The sequence below is a fragment of the Tachypleus tridentatus genome, chromosome 7 (assembly GCF_004210375.1).
Source record: "Tachypleus tridentatus isolate NWPU-2018 chromosome 7, ASM421037v1, whole genome shotgun sequence".
NCBI lineage: Eukaryota > Metazoa > Arthropoda > Merostomata > Xiphosura > Limulidae > Tachypleus > Tachypleus tridentatus.
In genome coordinates, this window is record NC_134831.1 from 161661716 (window position 1) to 161678386 (window position 16671).

The 16671-nt window shown below is 34.1% G+C and overlaps 2 protein-coding genes across 3 annotated transcripts in view; both read right to left on the reverse strand.

The window, feature by feature from the left end:
• LOC143257058 (uncharacterized) overlaps positions 1-705 on the reverse strand; it is a 55430-nt gene extending 54725 nt beyond the window's left edge. The window contains exon 1 of the mRNA XM_076515180.1: positions 461-705. Coding sequence (XP_076371295.1) covers positions 461-467 — 7 coding nt within the window. The 5' untranslated portion in view covers positions 468-705. The remainder of the gene's footprint in view (positions 1-460) is intronic.
• Positions 706-14162: 13457 nt separating this feature from the next.
• LOC143257062 (MAP kinase-interacting serine/threonine-protein kinase 1-like) overlaps positions 14163-16671 on the reverse strand; it is a 30895-nt gene continuing 28386 nt past the window's right edge. Inside the window, exons 10-11 of one of the 2 annotated variants that reach the window (XM_076515189.1) lie at positions 16126-16334; positions 14163-16034 (exon numbers count right to left, since the gene is read on the reverse strand). In XM_076515189.1, coding sequence (XP_076371304.1) covers positions 15758-16034; positions 16126-16334 — 486 coding nt within the window. In that variant the 3' untranslated portion in view covers positions 14163-15757. Of the gene's footprint in view, positions 16057-16125; positions 16335-16671 lie in introns of both variants that reach the window. The other variant, XM_076515190.1, reaches the window with a different exon arrangement.

Consider the following 16671-nt stretch of genomic DNA (forward strand, 5'->3'; position numbering starts at 1 on the left):
TTATATAAATATAATATAAATACACTACAATAAATATAATAAATATACAACAAATATAATTATATAGATATAATATAAATACACTACAATAAATATAATAAATATACAACAAATATAATTATATAAATATAATATAAATACACTACAATAAATATACTGGAAAGCAATTACGGTCAACTCTTGCAACTGAACAACATGCAAAAAATGTTTTAGATAAGGCCATCAGAGAATCACAGAAAAACATTCAAAAACAGATCGGATATACCTGCTTTTTGACAGTACTCACTTCTCAGGTACTCGGATTTTTTTTACAATTCTACATTTTGCCAAAATATTAATTACTTTTTCTCTACTTTCATCACTTTAAAACAGAATATTAAAATGAAATCGCTTTAGGTGGTTGTCCTTTCCTTGTATTCCTTTAAAATTTGTGTTTTAGGTATAACGTTGTTAGTCTTACCTTTCATGTTGAATTACTGGTGTTACCAAAGAAATAATTCTAGGGATAGCATGAACTTTCAAATACAGCTTCAAAATGGATTGTTGTACGGCTGAGCAATCATGCAAGTAACGCCGAAACGTCGACGTCTCACACGTTAAAGAAGACGCCACAGTCTCCCTACTTGTCGTAGGTGAAGTCCCGGTTTCACTGTTTTCCCGCCGTAACTAGACAGACCTCCCTGAACACCCGGTTTGTAGTGCTTCGAGCAGGTAACTTTTAATTAGTATGATTTTTGGCGCTAGATGACGCCCGAGTTTTTCTGTCAAGTTGGAGAAGTAATGCCGTACATCTCAACATTCAGTACGCGTGGAACTACAGTTACGAAAAGACCGAATTAAAGACTCTAATTTTTAATTAACTGTCATAACAGGAACGCAGTAATGCATATACCACATCTTTTCAACATCGATAAATATTCTACGATTTATTTTGTTACATGTTAAATGGTTCTTCACATTATAGGATGAGTAATGAGTAGCTTTTAACGAATAATCTAAAATTTAAAAAAATCTACTCTTCTCACATACAAATTCACTCAACAGATGTCTTTTGTGTTTAATATTTGTTTGTTTGTTTTTGAATTTCACGCAAAGCTAGACGAGGGCTATCTGTGTTAGCCGTCCCTAATTTAGCAATGTAAGACTAGAGGAAAGGCAGCTAGTCATCACCACCCACCGCCAACTCTTTGGGCTACTCTTTTACCAGCGTCATATTATAACGCTCCCACGGCTGAAAGGGCGAGCATGTTTGGTGCGACGGGGATTCAAACCAACGACCCTCGGATTACGAGTCCAGCGCCTTAACCACCTGGCCGTGCCGGGCCAGTATCTAATCTTACCGAGAATAAATGCTGCCTGGATGAAACGTAAACACGAAATACCAATAGAGTTTGTTTTTTTTAAATGAAATGAGAAAAATATCCATACGGAAGAAAAGATTTCTTTTTTACCATTCAAAGATCATATTCTTTTAACAGCATTAAAACAAATACTGGTCAGTAGTCACTAACATGTCATAGAAGAAGATTCGTTAAGCTGGTGTTTGTGTGCGAGTCTGATAGTGCAAGAAGGTTAGGTTTAAGAAAACGTTACCTCTCCAGTGGCACAGCAGTATGTCTGCGGACTCATCCTGCTAGAACCCAGGTGTCGATCCCCGTGGTAGACAGCGCTCATATATCCCAGTGTGTAGTTTGGTGCTTAATTTTAAACAAACAAAAAAGTGTTATATTTTGAATTATAGGAGTTTACTCAAGCGTCGACATAAGAAGGTAAGTTATTTTTTTCGGAATACACATGCTTTCATAAAGATATACAACTGTTTATATCTACTTATTACACTTAGATACAAAATGCTAAATTTATAATAAAAATAACTAGCAAGTGCAACGTGAAACTCTCGATTTTCCTCAGTGTTTTTAGTTTTCTTAGTCTAACAATAGCAAGACTACACTAACAAGGTCAACATTTCGCATAATCTAACATACACAAACAATGGTAACATTGCACAAAGTCTAATGTTAGAAAACTACACTAAAAAGGTTAATACTTCACATCATCTACCTCCAGCAAGATTACAATAACAATGTTAACACTACACATAAACTAATTTTTACATAATAAAACTTGAACGAAGGTTTGCAAAAACAATTATTTGCGATCAAAATCTTAGAAACTGGGCGGAATGTGAATGAAGTACTCACTACCACAACAGCTCTGTGTAAATGTCATTACTGTTGTATTACTTGTGAATTTTCTTACTTCTTTATGTACGTGATTTAGTTATAAACTATGTATAAATATAATAAAGGACGGCTGGTGCAGATAGCCTTTGTGTGGCTTTGCGCAAACTTCAAAACAATCAATATATAAAATATTCTGTAATGAACGGTTTTTTACTGTCTTTTGATATTAACGCATTGCCATCTGTCGTTGATATTACGCACTACTTTTACAGAAACAATTATCTGAAACCTGCCGAATATCAAACTCGAATAAAGTAGCATTACATTTTTTGGATAAATTCAACAAAGTGAAGTAAGTTTATGCGCCTTTGTTTTGTTAATAATCATTGCAACAAACATGAGATGAAATATTTCGGTAGCACAGTAGCTTCACCTAAAAATCGTGATGCATAATACTGTTGTTTTTTTTCTGTTCTCTCTGTGAATATATGTGGGTGTGTGCGTATCAGAAAAGAGATTTATTTTTACCCCATTTAATAAAGAATTTCAATTTCTATAACGAAACAAACATGTTTAACTTAATTTACTCAATAATATTTTACACCAAAAAAAATATTTAATTTTAGGATGCATATAAAGAAACACGGGAATTATTTTCATTATCGTTACTACAAACATATCTTAAACATACAGCATACATTTTTCAAATTGCAACTGGAAAATAATCAAGTAAAAACTCTTCTCAATACAAAAATAAAAATAGTCCTAACCTTCAAGTGATATATCTTAAATAATTGGCTCAGCATGGCCAGGTAGTTAAGGCGTTCGACAGGTAATCCGAAGATCCTGGGTTCGAATCCCCATCACACCAAACATGCTTGCCCTTTCAGCCCTGGGGGCGTTGTAATGTGTTGGCCAATACCACTATTTGTTGGTTTAAAGAGTAGCCCAAGAGTTGGTGGTGGGTGGTGATGACTAGCTGCCTTCCCTCTAGTCTTACACTTTTAAATTAGAGACGGCTAGCGCATATAGCCCTCGTGTAGCTTTGCGCGAAATTTAAAATAAACCAAACCTTAAATAATTACCAGGATTTGTTTCATATATGTAAATAAATTTGTCAGTGGGTATTTTAAATATCCAGTGTTATCTAACAAGATAGCGAGATAATCCACACATAAGCTACAAACCAATTTTCTGAATATGACAGACGCCTTACTAGTATAGAGTGGAAGACTTTCCAGCATAATGGCTTACTAGCTTGTAACGAAAGAAGTAGTAGCCTACAGGAGCAGGTTAACCTTGCAAATCCCTCAAATCCCGTCAGAAACGTCAAGTAACTTTCTATATATATTGTATTTCTACAGTTGTGTGAAGCGGTAAAGTCAGTCAGGCTTTGGCCTGACCACTTTTTTCATAGCATGTATACCTTCAACTCATGTAATAAAATTTGCGTTTAATTCAATATTACGTTGTGTGTATGCAGTATTTGTAGTTAAAATGGCTCAAGATTCAATCTCATAACATTAAACTTTCAAAAAAATTACAAGGGGAAGTGCCCCCAGACCGCCTTAGAAATGACCTGACTATTCCAAAATCAGAAAGGCAGTGATTTCATAAATTCGTGGAAGTTTACAGCCAGCGTAGGCCACTGGCTACCTCAAATAACAAATTGTAGGTTTTTCATTAACTAAGTTTTAAAAGTTATTTCAAAATCAAACAACATATTTACTAGAGCAGTTATTTGTTAAGCCTCATTTTACGATATGATATTATTTCACGCGTTTTTTTTTTTTTCAATGATCAAAGTTCGAAGCAAGACACCTTAATAAGTTAGAAATTGAGGGCCTGGCATAGCCAAGAGTGGGGACGTTATAATGTGCGGTAAATCCCATTATTCGTTGGTAAAAGAGTAGTCCAAGAGTTGGCGGTGGGTCGTGATGACTAGCTGCCTTCCCTCTAGTCTCACACTGCTAAATTAGGGACGGCTAACACAGATAGCCTTCGAGTAGCTTTGCGCGAAATTCAAAATAAACAAATAAACTTAGAAATAAAAGAAGTAAGAAAAAAAAGCGATCAATGCGAGTTAATTTAATGTGATAACCTAATTAGGAGTATGTAATACTATATAACACAAACTTGCTATAATTATAACACGTGGATTTATTACTTTCGTACTCTAGCTATTTACGAAATTTTCAGCCACGATCCCACTAACACATACACACCATGAGTTCAAACAACTTACGCATTTACTTTAGTTAGAAATGTGTACACTAGGATTATTTCGAACGATTGTTTTTGTACTCGAAGTCACATAAATTAATACAATTATTTAAATATTTATTATGCCTGTAGAAAGTATTTTTGACACTCGTAACGGGAAAATTAACCTAACTAACTATTAAGTTAAGTTATAACGGTATTTTATAAAATAATGTTAAAAATGCTTGACTACATCTTATTTTATTTTCGACTTTCATCCTTCAATACAATTAATTGTAGAGCAAAACAACGTTGTCTGAAGTTAGATATTGTGCTGTCATCTGTCGAGGATATATGAAACTATAACACTTTAGTAATGCATTGCGCAGGGTGGTCAAACCGCGGCTCTTTGACATATAATGTGCGGCTCGCAGAAATATGTTGGCTGAGCTCCTTTTTGCATTACAATTAATATAAATGGTAAATAAAAAAAATTCAAGCTTTATAATTGTTTACTGGGTATACACTGAGAGTCCACTGGATTAAAACGTAAGTTTAATGTCCGTGATAAGTAGATATATTTCAAAATTTAAATCCTAATCTTAATGCTAGATTTGAGTCACAGATTGAAGAGCTTTCAAATCAGCAAGGAATACAGAGGAATTGTGTTGGAGAATCACTAATCATACAAGCAAGGATTACAGAGGAATTGTGTTGGAGAATCAGTAATCATACAGGCAAAGATTACAGAGGAATTGTGCTGTAGAATCAGTAATCACATATGCAAGGATTACAGAGGAATTGCACTGGAGAATCAGTAATCATACAAGCAAGGATTACAGAGGAATTCTGTTGGAGAATCAGTAACCATACAAGCAAGGATTACAGAGGAATTGTGTTGGAAAACCAGTAATCACACAAGCAAGGATTACAGAGGAATTGTATTGGAGAATCAGTAATCATGCAAACAAAGGATTACAGAGGAATTGTGTTGGAGAATTAGTAATCATACAAGCCGGTGCTGACAATGTTAGTTTTAGTGGGCGTGGCTTGCGATCGCGTTATTGTGGCGTGTGTGGCTGTGTTACGGGCAGTGAAAATAACGGAGTGTTTGTGTGATACTGGGCGCTGTAGAGTTTGTTTGCGTTGCGCTTGTTGGAGCTTATTGTTTCTTACAACTTTAATTTTTTAGAAGTGTCTGTGAAAATTTTGTGAAGGAAGATGGCGTCATGAAATTATAAGAAGCAAAAGTATGAAGATGAAAACAGAAATTTTAAGGTAGAGTGGGAGGAGGGATTTTGCATTCACCGTTAAAGGAGGTGAACCTTTGTGTCTTATCTGCAATTTGTTTCTCAGTCATTACAGATCTAGTAACTTGAAACACCACTATGAAACAAATCACAAAAACATTTCACCTGTTTATCCACCTGAAATCAGAATTATGGAAAAACAAGTTAGCTGTGTTAAAATCATCACTACATAACCAGCAGACACTGTTGACAACGTTCAGTGAGGAAGTTTATACAACGACTGAAGCTAGTTTTGTTATATCATGAAATATTGCTCGTGCTAAACGCCTATACTCTGATGGTGAATTTATTGAGAAGAACATAGCTGAGGAGTTTGCAGTGTTAAATCGAAATAACGCAAAACTTCAACAACTAATAGCACAAACACCAGCTTCACGCCACACTACAGAGAGAGTATCTCTTAGATCAGTGCTGATGTTGCAGGCAAAATGATTTAAAGAATTTTCTTACATTCATCTTAGCCATTGACGAATCTATAAACATGCAAGATAACCCACAACTGGCGGTATTTGTTCGTTATATTTCCTATGATACAACTGTGAAAGAAGAGATGTTGAACTTAGTGGCAATAAAAGAAACAATTCGTGGTGTTGACATTAAAAATGCGCTTGACAGAACCTTAACAAATGCTGATATTCCACTGGATAAATACACAGTGTTGCAACAGATGGAGCACCTGCAATATAAAATGCAGGATTAATTGCATTTATGAAAAGTGATCCCACTTTTCCAGTTTTCTCCCTGTTCACTGCATTATTCATCGTGAACACCTCACGGCCAGATATTTCAAGTATGAATATGTTATAAAATTTGTTTTTGAAATTTTCAATTTCATATGCTTAAATGCGAAGACTCACCGACAGTTAAAACATTTTATTGAAGAACTGAAGCTTGAAGATAAACACAGTGATGTCTCTTTATACTGCAGTGTGAGTTGGCTGTCTACCAGTAATGTCTTAAATAGGTTTGTGAATCTGTTGGAGCCTATTATTACTTATCTTGAAGAAAAAAAAATATTGTATCCTCAACTGGGAAATAATAAATGGATGGAAGATCTAATGTTCCTTACTGACATAATGAATCATCTACAAACTCTCAACTTGGCACTGCATGTGAAGGATACGATTGTTTCTGATCTTACTCAGACAAGTTTCAGCTTTCAAAACAAAATAAGACTTTTCCAAAGAGACATATTGTCAAAAAACTTCAGTTACTTTCCCAGTCTCAAAAGGATAGTAAATACATTCCCTGATATTGAAATATACCACAAACTGGAAGACTACGAAGATAAATTGATAATTTCCCAGATAGGTTTGAGGACTTGCAGAAGCTGAAGCCCTGCTTCGCTTTTCTTGTAAATCCATTCATGGTTGATGTGATTAATGATGGTTGTCCAATTCTCAAACCTCTGGTTACAGAATCATCTGCTGTGGAAATGGAACTAATAGAACTACAGGAGGCCTGGATTTAAAGATGATCCATAAATCCCATTCTACAATTGAATTCTGGAAGCAAGTTCCAGAAATAAAATATCCTGAACCGAAGAAAACCAGTGTGCGACTCATCTCAATTTTCAGCACAACATACAGCTGTGAATCGCTGTACTCTGTAATGAAGTTTGTGAAGTCGAAGCATCGTGTAATCCTTAAAAATCAACACCTGATGGAACGAATTCCTTCAGCCTTGACAACATGTCAGCCGAAATTTTAACAACTTGCACACAACCAAGATGGAAACTCACAAGACCTCTCTCTACTATCAGTAAATAGCCTGATAATTGTATCAATGTCTGTTTGTGTCATTAAAATATTACAATAAGACTAAAATTTTGTAAGGTTGTATCTGATTAACATATCTCTAATTTTATTGTTCTCCATATTTTGACTAGGCAAATAAATATCATTAAAAATATCTGTTTTTACCTCTTATTTTTAATTTTGGCAGCCTCGTTTAATGTCAATAAAATGAAAATTTGCATATTTTTCTTAGATGTTTCCATAATTTATTACCGTATTAAATACTCTCAATATAATTAAAACAATAATCAGACAGGATTTTGAAAGCATTTTATATATATATGTGTGTGTACTTTGTGATTATTGAAACTAATACAAGTTAACAGTTTAAAAACAACATACATTAATAACTATTATTACGTACATGTATTTATTAATATTTATATAACAAAACATGTGTGTAACAATAAAAACGTGTGTGTAATATTTGTTCATGTCTTGTGGCTCTTAAACATCTGATGTTTATTGCATGTGGCTCTTACGTTAAGCAAGTTTGGCCACCCCTAGCATAGAGAATGTTGTTTGCATCGTATTTCACTAGATAAGTATATCAACAAGTCACCAGAACTACATGGCCAGGTGGGTTAAGGCGTTCGACTCGTAATCTGAGGATCGCGGGTTCGAATTCCCGTCGCACCAAACATGCTCGTCCCTTTCAGCCGTGGGGGCGTTATAATGTGACGGTCAATCCCACTATTCGTTGGTAAAAGAGTAGCCCAAGAGTGGAGGTGGGTGGTGATGATTAGCTGCCTTCCTTCTAGTCTTACACTGCTAAATCAGGAACGGGTAACGCAGATAGCCCTTGCGTAGCTTTGCGCAAAATTCGAAAAACAAACCAGAACTACATATCACGCTCTTTAAATCGTTTCAAGGGTGAAAAATTTTGTAACACAATGTTAAAATACATACACAATTTTAAAAACCCTAAATTCAATCCAACCTATAACCTTCAACGAATTGACTCTAGATGTTTCAACGTCATCAACAGGAGTGAAACTGCAAAATATAATAGTGTCATACTTATATATTTTCAAGTAGGCCATGTGACCTCCATGTGGGTTTTGCTGTTTCTACATAATTCTTAGAGGGGGCTCCACCACTCATTCTTGTCCAGATATCTATTTAATAATTCATTATCCTTTTATAGACAAGTTCGTGGATGTCTGTTTATTTGTTTTAAATTTCGCGCAAAGCTACACGAGGGTTATCTGCCAAACATGCTCACTCTTTCAACAGTGTTATAATGTGATGATTAATCCCACTATTCGTTGGTGAAAGAATAGCCCGAAAGTTGGCGGTGGGTGGTAATGAATAGCAGCTTTTCCTCAAGTCTTTCAATGCTATATTAGGAACGGCTAGCATAGATAACCCTTGTATAGCTTTGCGCAAAAATTCCAAAACAAAGTTTAAGATAAAGTGTAAGGGATTTACCGTTATATATATTTTAATACCTATGTGTGATTCAGTTTGATGTATGTGACGTATACTGTTGCATACGTGTTGCGTAAGTCCTGCCTGTTCTGCAAGTTTGAAGAAGATTCTTGAGAGTAAGAATCAGCAACATTTATTTTACAAAGACACTAACGTGTTCGAAGATTGATGAACGTTCTAGAATCTCGCGTGATTCGTATAAAAGCAACTAGCCGATAGACAGTAATGAAAGAATATTATTGGTCAGCTACAGTCAGTGTGACATGAGCCTCTGAAGCTATAATTGTGATTAGCGCCTGTTAATCGGAAAACTACTTAATGGAATCAGGAACATTAGAAACCATTCAACTTTAATGAATTACTTCAGATGTTCGCTGGCTGTAAACTTTCACGAATTTAAGAAATCATTGCCGTATTAATTTTGTAATAACTATTAAGAATAACCGTTATAATAAAGTGTATTGTTTTTGTCTCTTTATTTGTGTTAAGAAAGAAAATTGTGTGTCTTAATATTGTTGGCAAATATCATAAATCTGATACATATTAACATTTAATAACTTCAAATTTAAAATTCCAGTTATTTCAAATAGTAATACGTAACGTAATAAATCGTAGACATGTCCGTAATAAATTATATGTAAAACAAATAAAAACATTTGTCACTTTTAATATTTGTTAAGAGTAATAAACATGTATATTTTGCGCATAATAAGCAAACTATGTAAAAAATAAAACACTGCAGTAGTTTTATTTATCCTTTTCTGTTTTTTGTTGTATTTTCACTACAAGAGGACCGTTTTGTTTGACCAGGTTAGTATGTTTCTATTTATGTGAATTTGAGGTTGGATCGCTGTTTTATATGGAACATTTTTGGCCTGGTCTTCAAAGATATTAACAACGGTATGTTTTTATATTGTTTATTTACACTACCCACGTCTGAAAAGGTTAACACGTTTCATGAATATGTCTGCGGACTCATAGCGCTGCAAACGGGTTTCGATACTCGTCTGTGGACAGAGCACAGATAGCTCATTGTGCTTAATTCCAAAACAACCAATCAATACACGCACACGTAGATAAGTAGAGTGGTATTAAATTAAATTGTAATAATCTTGAACTAGAGACGTTATAGAAAACTCTGTTCCGTTATCTGTAATTATAATTATAATACACAGCTGTCGTATTGGCATCTTGCCAAGAACGGTTTCAGTTGGAGTAACTGGCGTGTTTAATATCACGTGACTGTATCCTTGGAATGTTATCCGAAACGGACATATAGGTTAGTATGTCAACTGCTTTGTTTATTTCGTTCGTTTTGTGGGGATGGTGGGCCGGCTTGCGCATGTACCATTCGACATGCAAGTCTACAAAATAAGGAACTTAAGAGCGCCAAAAATAACGCGCTAAGTGCAACATTTTAATGTTGATCATATAACATCATTCTCACACTCTAAAAACTGAAATGTCCGACAAACTCGAATTATTCGACGAAGTACTTGTTTAGAGAATTCGGTTTTCTTTTCTGGGAACTGGTTCGGCCAGATCATCACAACAACTTGTAAGGGAAATACATCAAACATGAGAGCAATTCAGCCATTTATATATAAATAATGTTAGTTTTGTTTAACTGTAAAACGCAGAATTATTATCAGGATATTTACGGAGATAATAGCAATAGATATTTGACTTTAGCTCTTATTCCAATTTAAACTCTTAAGCTACTCAGTTTCAAAGTCGCATGGACATACCACGTGATTCGATTGTAATGATGCCACTAGGGGTAAAAGATAACAAATAATCAAATAATTCATCCAAATTAAAAAAAAAAAAAAAGTTTTATTTTGTGCAATTGTGTCGGGCAAATGCTCTTCGTCAAACAGTAAAGACCGTGTTACAATGGAATTATACTCACAAAAAATCGTTGAAATGTAAAAGAATACAAATATTACCTTCCAGTGGCAAAGCGGAATGTCTGCGGACTTACAACGCTGAAAATCGGGTTTCGACAGCTTTGTTCTTAATTACAAAATGATACAAATATTCTACGTACATGCATTTAACGTGTTGACAAAAATTTTAATAAAAATGTAGTGAACTAATTAAGTAATTATTATCAAAATTAGCCGTTGTTTTCAATTAAGCGTTGCATGTTCACAGATATGCTACTGTGGCACTGGGGGTCATCAAAATTAGAAAAAATATAGAAGAGAACTAAAATAGATTTAGAAATATAAACACGGAAAAATAATAAAACATAAATTCGAAAAATAATAATAGCCTAGTGAAATAAAATAATAATCCAGGGAAATAATTATGGGAAGGTGTGTTTATTTGTTTTGGTATTTCGCACAAAGCTACTCGAGGGCTATCTGTGCTAGCCGTCCCTAATTTAGCAGTATAAGACTAGAGGGAAGGCAGCTAGTCATCACCACCCACCGCCAACTCTTGGGCTACTTTTTTACCAACGAATAGTGGGATTGACTGAACATTATAACGCCCTCACGGCTGAAAGGGCGAGCATGTTTGGCGCGACGAGGATGCGAAACCGTGGCCCTCAGATTACGAGTCGCACGCCTTAACATGCTTGGCCATGCCGGGCCTTATGGGAAGGAAACGACTTTGAACGGGGTAAAGTTCAAAAATAAATTTTAGGAAGAATTAAAGGATAAGTGAAACATAACTAGAGAAAATATTTAAAGAAATATATCTAAGAATAGGTTCAGGAAATTATCATTATTATTACACGAAAATGATATTTTAGTTAAAACCATAAGGGGACTTTACGTTGAGTTCGAAGATAAAACGATAAAGCCTAGAACACCGTCTTAACTTGTTAATTAAATGGCAAATTTTTTCATGATTAAAACTACCAGGTAGGAGGTACCATTGTGGTCAGTTCCTTTAATACTTCCATTCTCCCGACAACAATGGTACCTCTTACCTGGTAGTCTCGGTCATGAGAAATTAACCATTCAATTAACAAGATAAAACGAGAAAGTCTAGAATACCTTCTTCTCGTGACCACAAACTCATTCAAACACGTTTCAGGCCTGGCATAGCCTGATGGTTAAGGCGCTCGACTCGCAATCCGAATCTTTTAAAGTAATTTTCTTGATATAATTAATTTCTCACTGTGAAACAAACAAACAAACTTTCAAGATGTCTTCAAAAAATAAAAATGTAGACTATACGAAAACTATTTGGGTGATACATTATCCGTATCCAGTCCTTTGGATCTGGTTTTCATTCTTCTGCGATATAGATGTCGCGGCAGTTTTTGCATTGTATTTCATTAACATTATGTTTGTCAGTGTAGTTTTTATATATTATAGGATTTTCATTTTGTCCCTATTTTGTGAACGAGTTTAGGGTTTATTGGTATGTTGTTTTTTTCACGTATCTGTTATTTTATCGGTAATACACGGTACGCAATAGTGCAAAATTTTAATAACTTATTTCATTGAATTTATTTGGTCGCACCAAAACATGCTCGCCCTTTCAGCCGTGGGGGCGTTATAATGTGATGGTCAATTCCACTATTCGTTGGTAAAAGAGTAGCCCAAGAGTTGGCGGTGGGTGGTGATGACTAGCTGCCTTCCCTCCAGTCTCACACTGCTAAATTAGGGACGGCTAACACAGATAGCCCTCGAATAGCTTTGTGCGAAATTCAAAAAAAAACTAAAACATTAATTTTATTATCGTTTGTTCGTTGATGACTGTTGTTGGCCTGTATGTGTAATGTTTTTAACGGTTTTAAGCAAATTTATTGATGTTTATTAAATATTGTTTTAATTGATTTCATTGATAATTTTATCGTACAACAATAGTTTTGAAGACTTTCTTTCGTGTGCCGAGTACAAGAGATTGTATAATCCGGTAGGGGTGATGTTTAGTAGATTTCTGTTTTTAGTTATTTAACGATACTTGTAATCTTTATGCTGAGAAATGATAAGCTTTCTTATGTTTACAAATGTTAGGCTGTATGCGTTTTCGTATAGATTTTAGGGTTACAAATCCATAGACTTACCGCTGCACTAGCGGGGGGCTGCGAGGGTGTAGTGCTAATCAATTTGCAATTACAAGATACAGGAACTTAGAATTGACTTCACATTTCCATAGTGTCTGGTAGTTTTTTTTTTCTCTTTAAAACGGGAAAAAGCACAGAAAAGATATTTTTAAGTCTACAGTTATCAGATACTAGTGTCTTTGGTTGACTCGAAAACTCACCTGGACCTGATTAAGTCAAACGTAGTGATAATACGTGAACTCGGCCTCAGAGCAGAGATTCTGAAGTGCTCTGGAATGAACAAGTTGTACATAAACAAGGACTTCTTTTCAAAAATGGTATAATTGTTGGAAAAGGTATTAATTTTATATAAATCACATCGACTTTCATAGTTCTTTAATTACAAAATTCCATAGTTCTGATTTCTGCCCCATTTAGTCTCCCCTACTAACTTGACTACCGTGTTCTTTACCCACCAATATTTTATAAGCTTGCTTTCATAATAGGAGTAAATATTTAATATCTTATTGGCTTGGTGTGTTTCATGGATTAAAAGCAGCAAAAACAAACAGTTTGTTGGTGTTAAGTATTTTCTGGGTGTTATTCGTTTGTTATAAAAACGATTTTCCACTTTTTTTTGCTGCTGATTCTTAAAAACCAGAACTACTTATATTTAGATGTTAGAGATTACTTTCTGGCTGTATAAAAATGGAAGTTACAACAATGGGCATATAGTTTCTTTAAAGCCCAGTTAGAGGAAAAATTTTAGTTTATGAACTTAAATTAATTTTCATTAGAAAACAAAAAACATTATACAATGAACATTTTTCAGATAGCAAATGTTAGTCTTTTAATGTACACTATAACTAGTGATTAACCCTTTAAAGTACATTGTGCTATGCAGGTAATAATATCTGTTACTTAATACATGTACACATATGCTTCAGTTAAAATGCATGTCAAAAAATGTTTTGTACTATATAGATCCCCCTGCTAGTACAGCAGTAAGTCGATGGACTTACAATGCTAAAATCAGGGGTTCGATTCCCCTCAGTGGGCTCAACAGATAGTCCAATGTGACTTTGCTATAACAAACACACACACACACTATATGGATCTATGTAAATAAAAAAATTCATACACAACTTTTACCTCCCCCATATTTAAATAATGCATGTCATACAGGATTAAATGGAGTTTGATGAATGTAGATAATAAAAGAAACCAAGATGGATGAAGAAGTTTACCATCCTTTATTTCTTTCCATATTCTGACATACATAAGTGCCTCTTACATAACTATTGAACAGGCAAGACTTTCCTTTCCCACTATGAGAATTTGCTTTCTTTCCTAATAGTAAATGTTAATAAAAGAAACTTTCTTCCAAGTAGACAGTATTCAATGTGTCCAGTTTACTTAAAGTATTGAAAACTTCTTATCTTCCAGAAACCAATTACAAATTCTCATTTACTCAAAGATAGCCTTGTCTTGGAATACCAGTGTAGAGTTCAGTTGCTTTAACGTACAAACAACAAACCATTCAAAATACTCTTAGTTGAGCAGATGTTATTTTTATCAAACTTCACAAATGGAAAAAAAAAAAAATCAAATCATAAACTAAGCTTCTCCTTCGACTGGACGGAATTATTTCCAGGCATTCATTTAAACTGAACTTATAACTTCACACTTTGACCACCATTTTTTTTATTTTTTTTTAAATTTCAAACAAATTCTAAATGAAGAACCACTAAACCCACAATTTTTTTAAATATTTTTTCCTGTAATCTAAATTTAAGGAATGATGGAAAAAATAGTTATTACACAAATATTTATGTTGTGTACATGACCAAGTGTGTTTAATAAAATTAATAACCCCTTCTGAGGAAGCTACTAATAACTGGATATTAATACAACTGCAAAACATGAAAATATTTGTGACAAATAAAGTCTTACACATTTAAATTAGAAATACTGACAATCTACTAAATATTGTATTTCACAATAAAGATTGCAGTAGCAAAATCCCCAAAGTCCAATTAGTCACGATACAATTGAAATTACAGTCTAGTAAATTACAGTGCAGCTCATGAGGAGACGTCTTGGTTTATACATTCCATTATATTGATACAACAGCTCCGAGAAGTTGTTACCAAGTTGGTGTGTCAAATCAAACTCATTTCAAGATTATTTACTTTTAGTAGACCCTTGATTATCTGGTCTAAAAACACTATTTCAAAACAACTGCCAGCACAAGCAAATAACTTTTGAAGCAGTTTTAAATAGATATATTACAACTGGAACATACAGTACCTGTACGCTCTAATATATCAAGTGGGAGTTGAATTCTCTACTACTACAAACAGCTCCCTGTCATACTGTATATCAAACTATATTGCCAAAGGATAATCAAGGCTCTACCTCAAGAGTAATCTGAAGACAGTCAGAAACAAGTTTCATGTTTAACCAGAGCTTTATAGTAAAGACAGACAAAACATGAAACTTCTTTTCACCAATTTCACTTCATTTATACTATAATCTCTCATGGCTGATAATATGCAAAATGGGTTGTATAACTTGTTTTAACAACTAAAAAATCCCAGGATACAAACAAACAATTTATCACTTTGTGATTGCCTATGCCTCTTAAAGATTTAAAAGAAATTTTCTGAGGAAGATTACACAACTGTGAGTTTTCTGGATCCTGGAAAATAGAACTTTATCTGGTATGAAAAGTTAAGATGAGAAAGTAAAGTGGCATTAAATAAAATAAAAGACAATGAAATATTTTATTGAATTTTCTTAGAAGCAAAAAAGTTCAAAACCAACTATTTAAGTCATCATGACAGACTCCACAGCTCGTCTCAAACTCAGATTTCGGAGGAGTCGACGTTGAGCTAGTTTTGAATCACTTGGAGGAGACAATTCAAAGATAGATAGTGGAGAGGAGTCACTCACGGGTGAAGATACATTTTCCATCACGTTTTCATCATCCTCCCAACAGTGTGGTTTAATCATTTCCATACTGAAAGTTAGATGGTGTACAACCATACGCTTTACAGCATTGGCACTTTCAGTAAAAGCTGCCAGATCTCGTGCACTGTTATTCCTGTAATAATAATTAAAAATATCTATTCAAAAATATCTAATTTTATAAAGGCACAAAACAAATGTTTTAAGACAATTAAACTTTCACATACTTCCTCAGAATGTTTGGAGTGTCTAACAAGTTTGTTGGTCCACCAAGTTTAATCCATGTGTGACTCAGTACCATCTCAGCAGTATAACGCTGGCTAACATTCTTCACTAACAAGTGGCGTATCAGATCTTTAGCTTCCTCAGAAATGGAATACCACTCTTTATCACGAAAGTCATACACTCCTTCTTGAATACATGTGAATAACATGTCCTACAAGAAGTATGCATCAAATGAGTTAGAATAAAATAAAAACTTCAGGAATAACCAGTCAAGTATGAAATACAAATTTCAGTCAAATTATTTTCTTGTTTATTACAATAAGTTCTTTAAGTATTAGATTTTTTTCAATACTTGCCTAATAATTAGATTTGTAGGTTTTTGTTCTTAGAGGGAAAAAAAAAAATTTTACATGGTTTTTGATATATTGCCACACATTTGTTTAGTAGCATAATTAAATAATTCCATTACGAAAATTAAATAAATGAGGTAAAAAATAGTAGCATATTCTTGTTGTTATACTTCTATTAGATCTATATAGATTATTTTC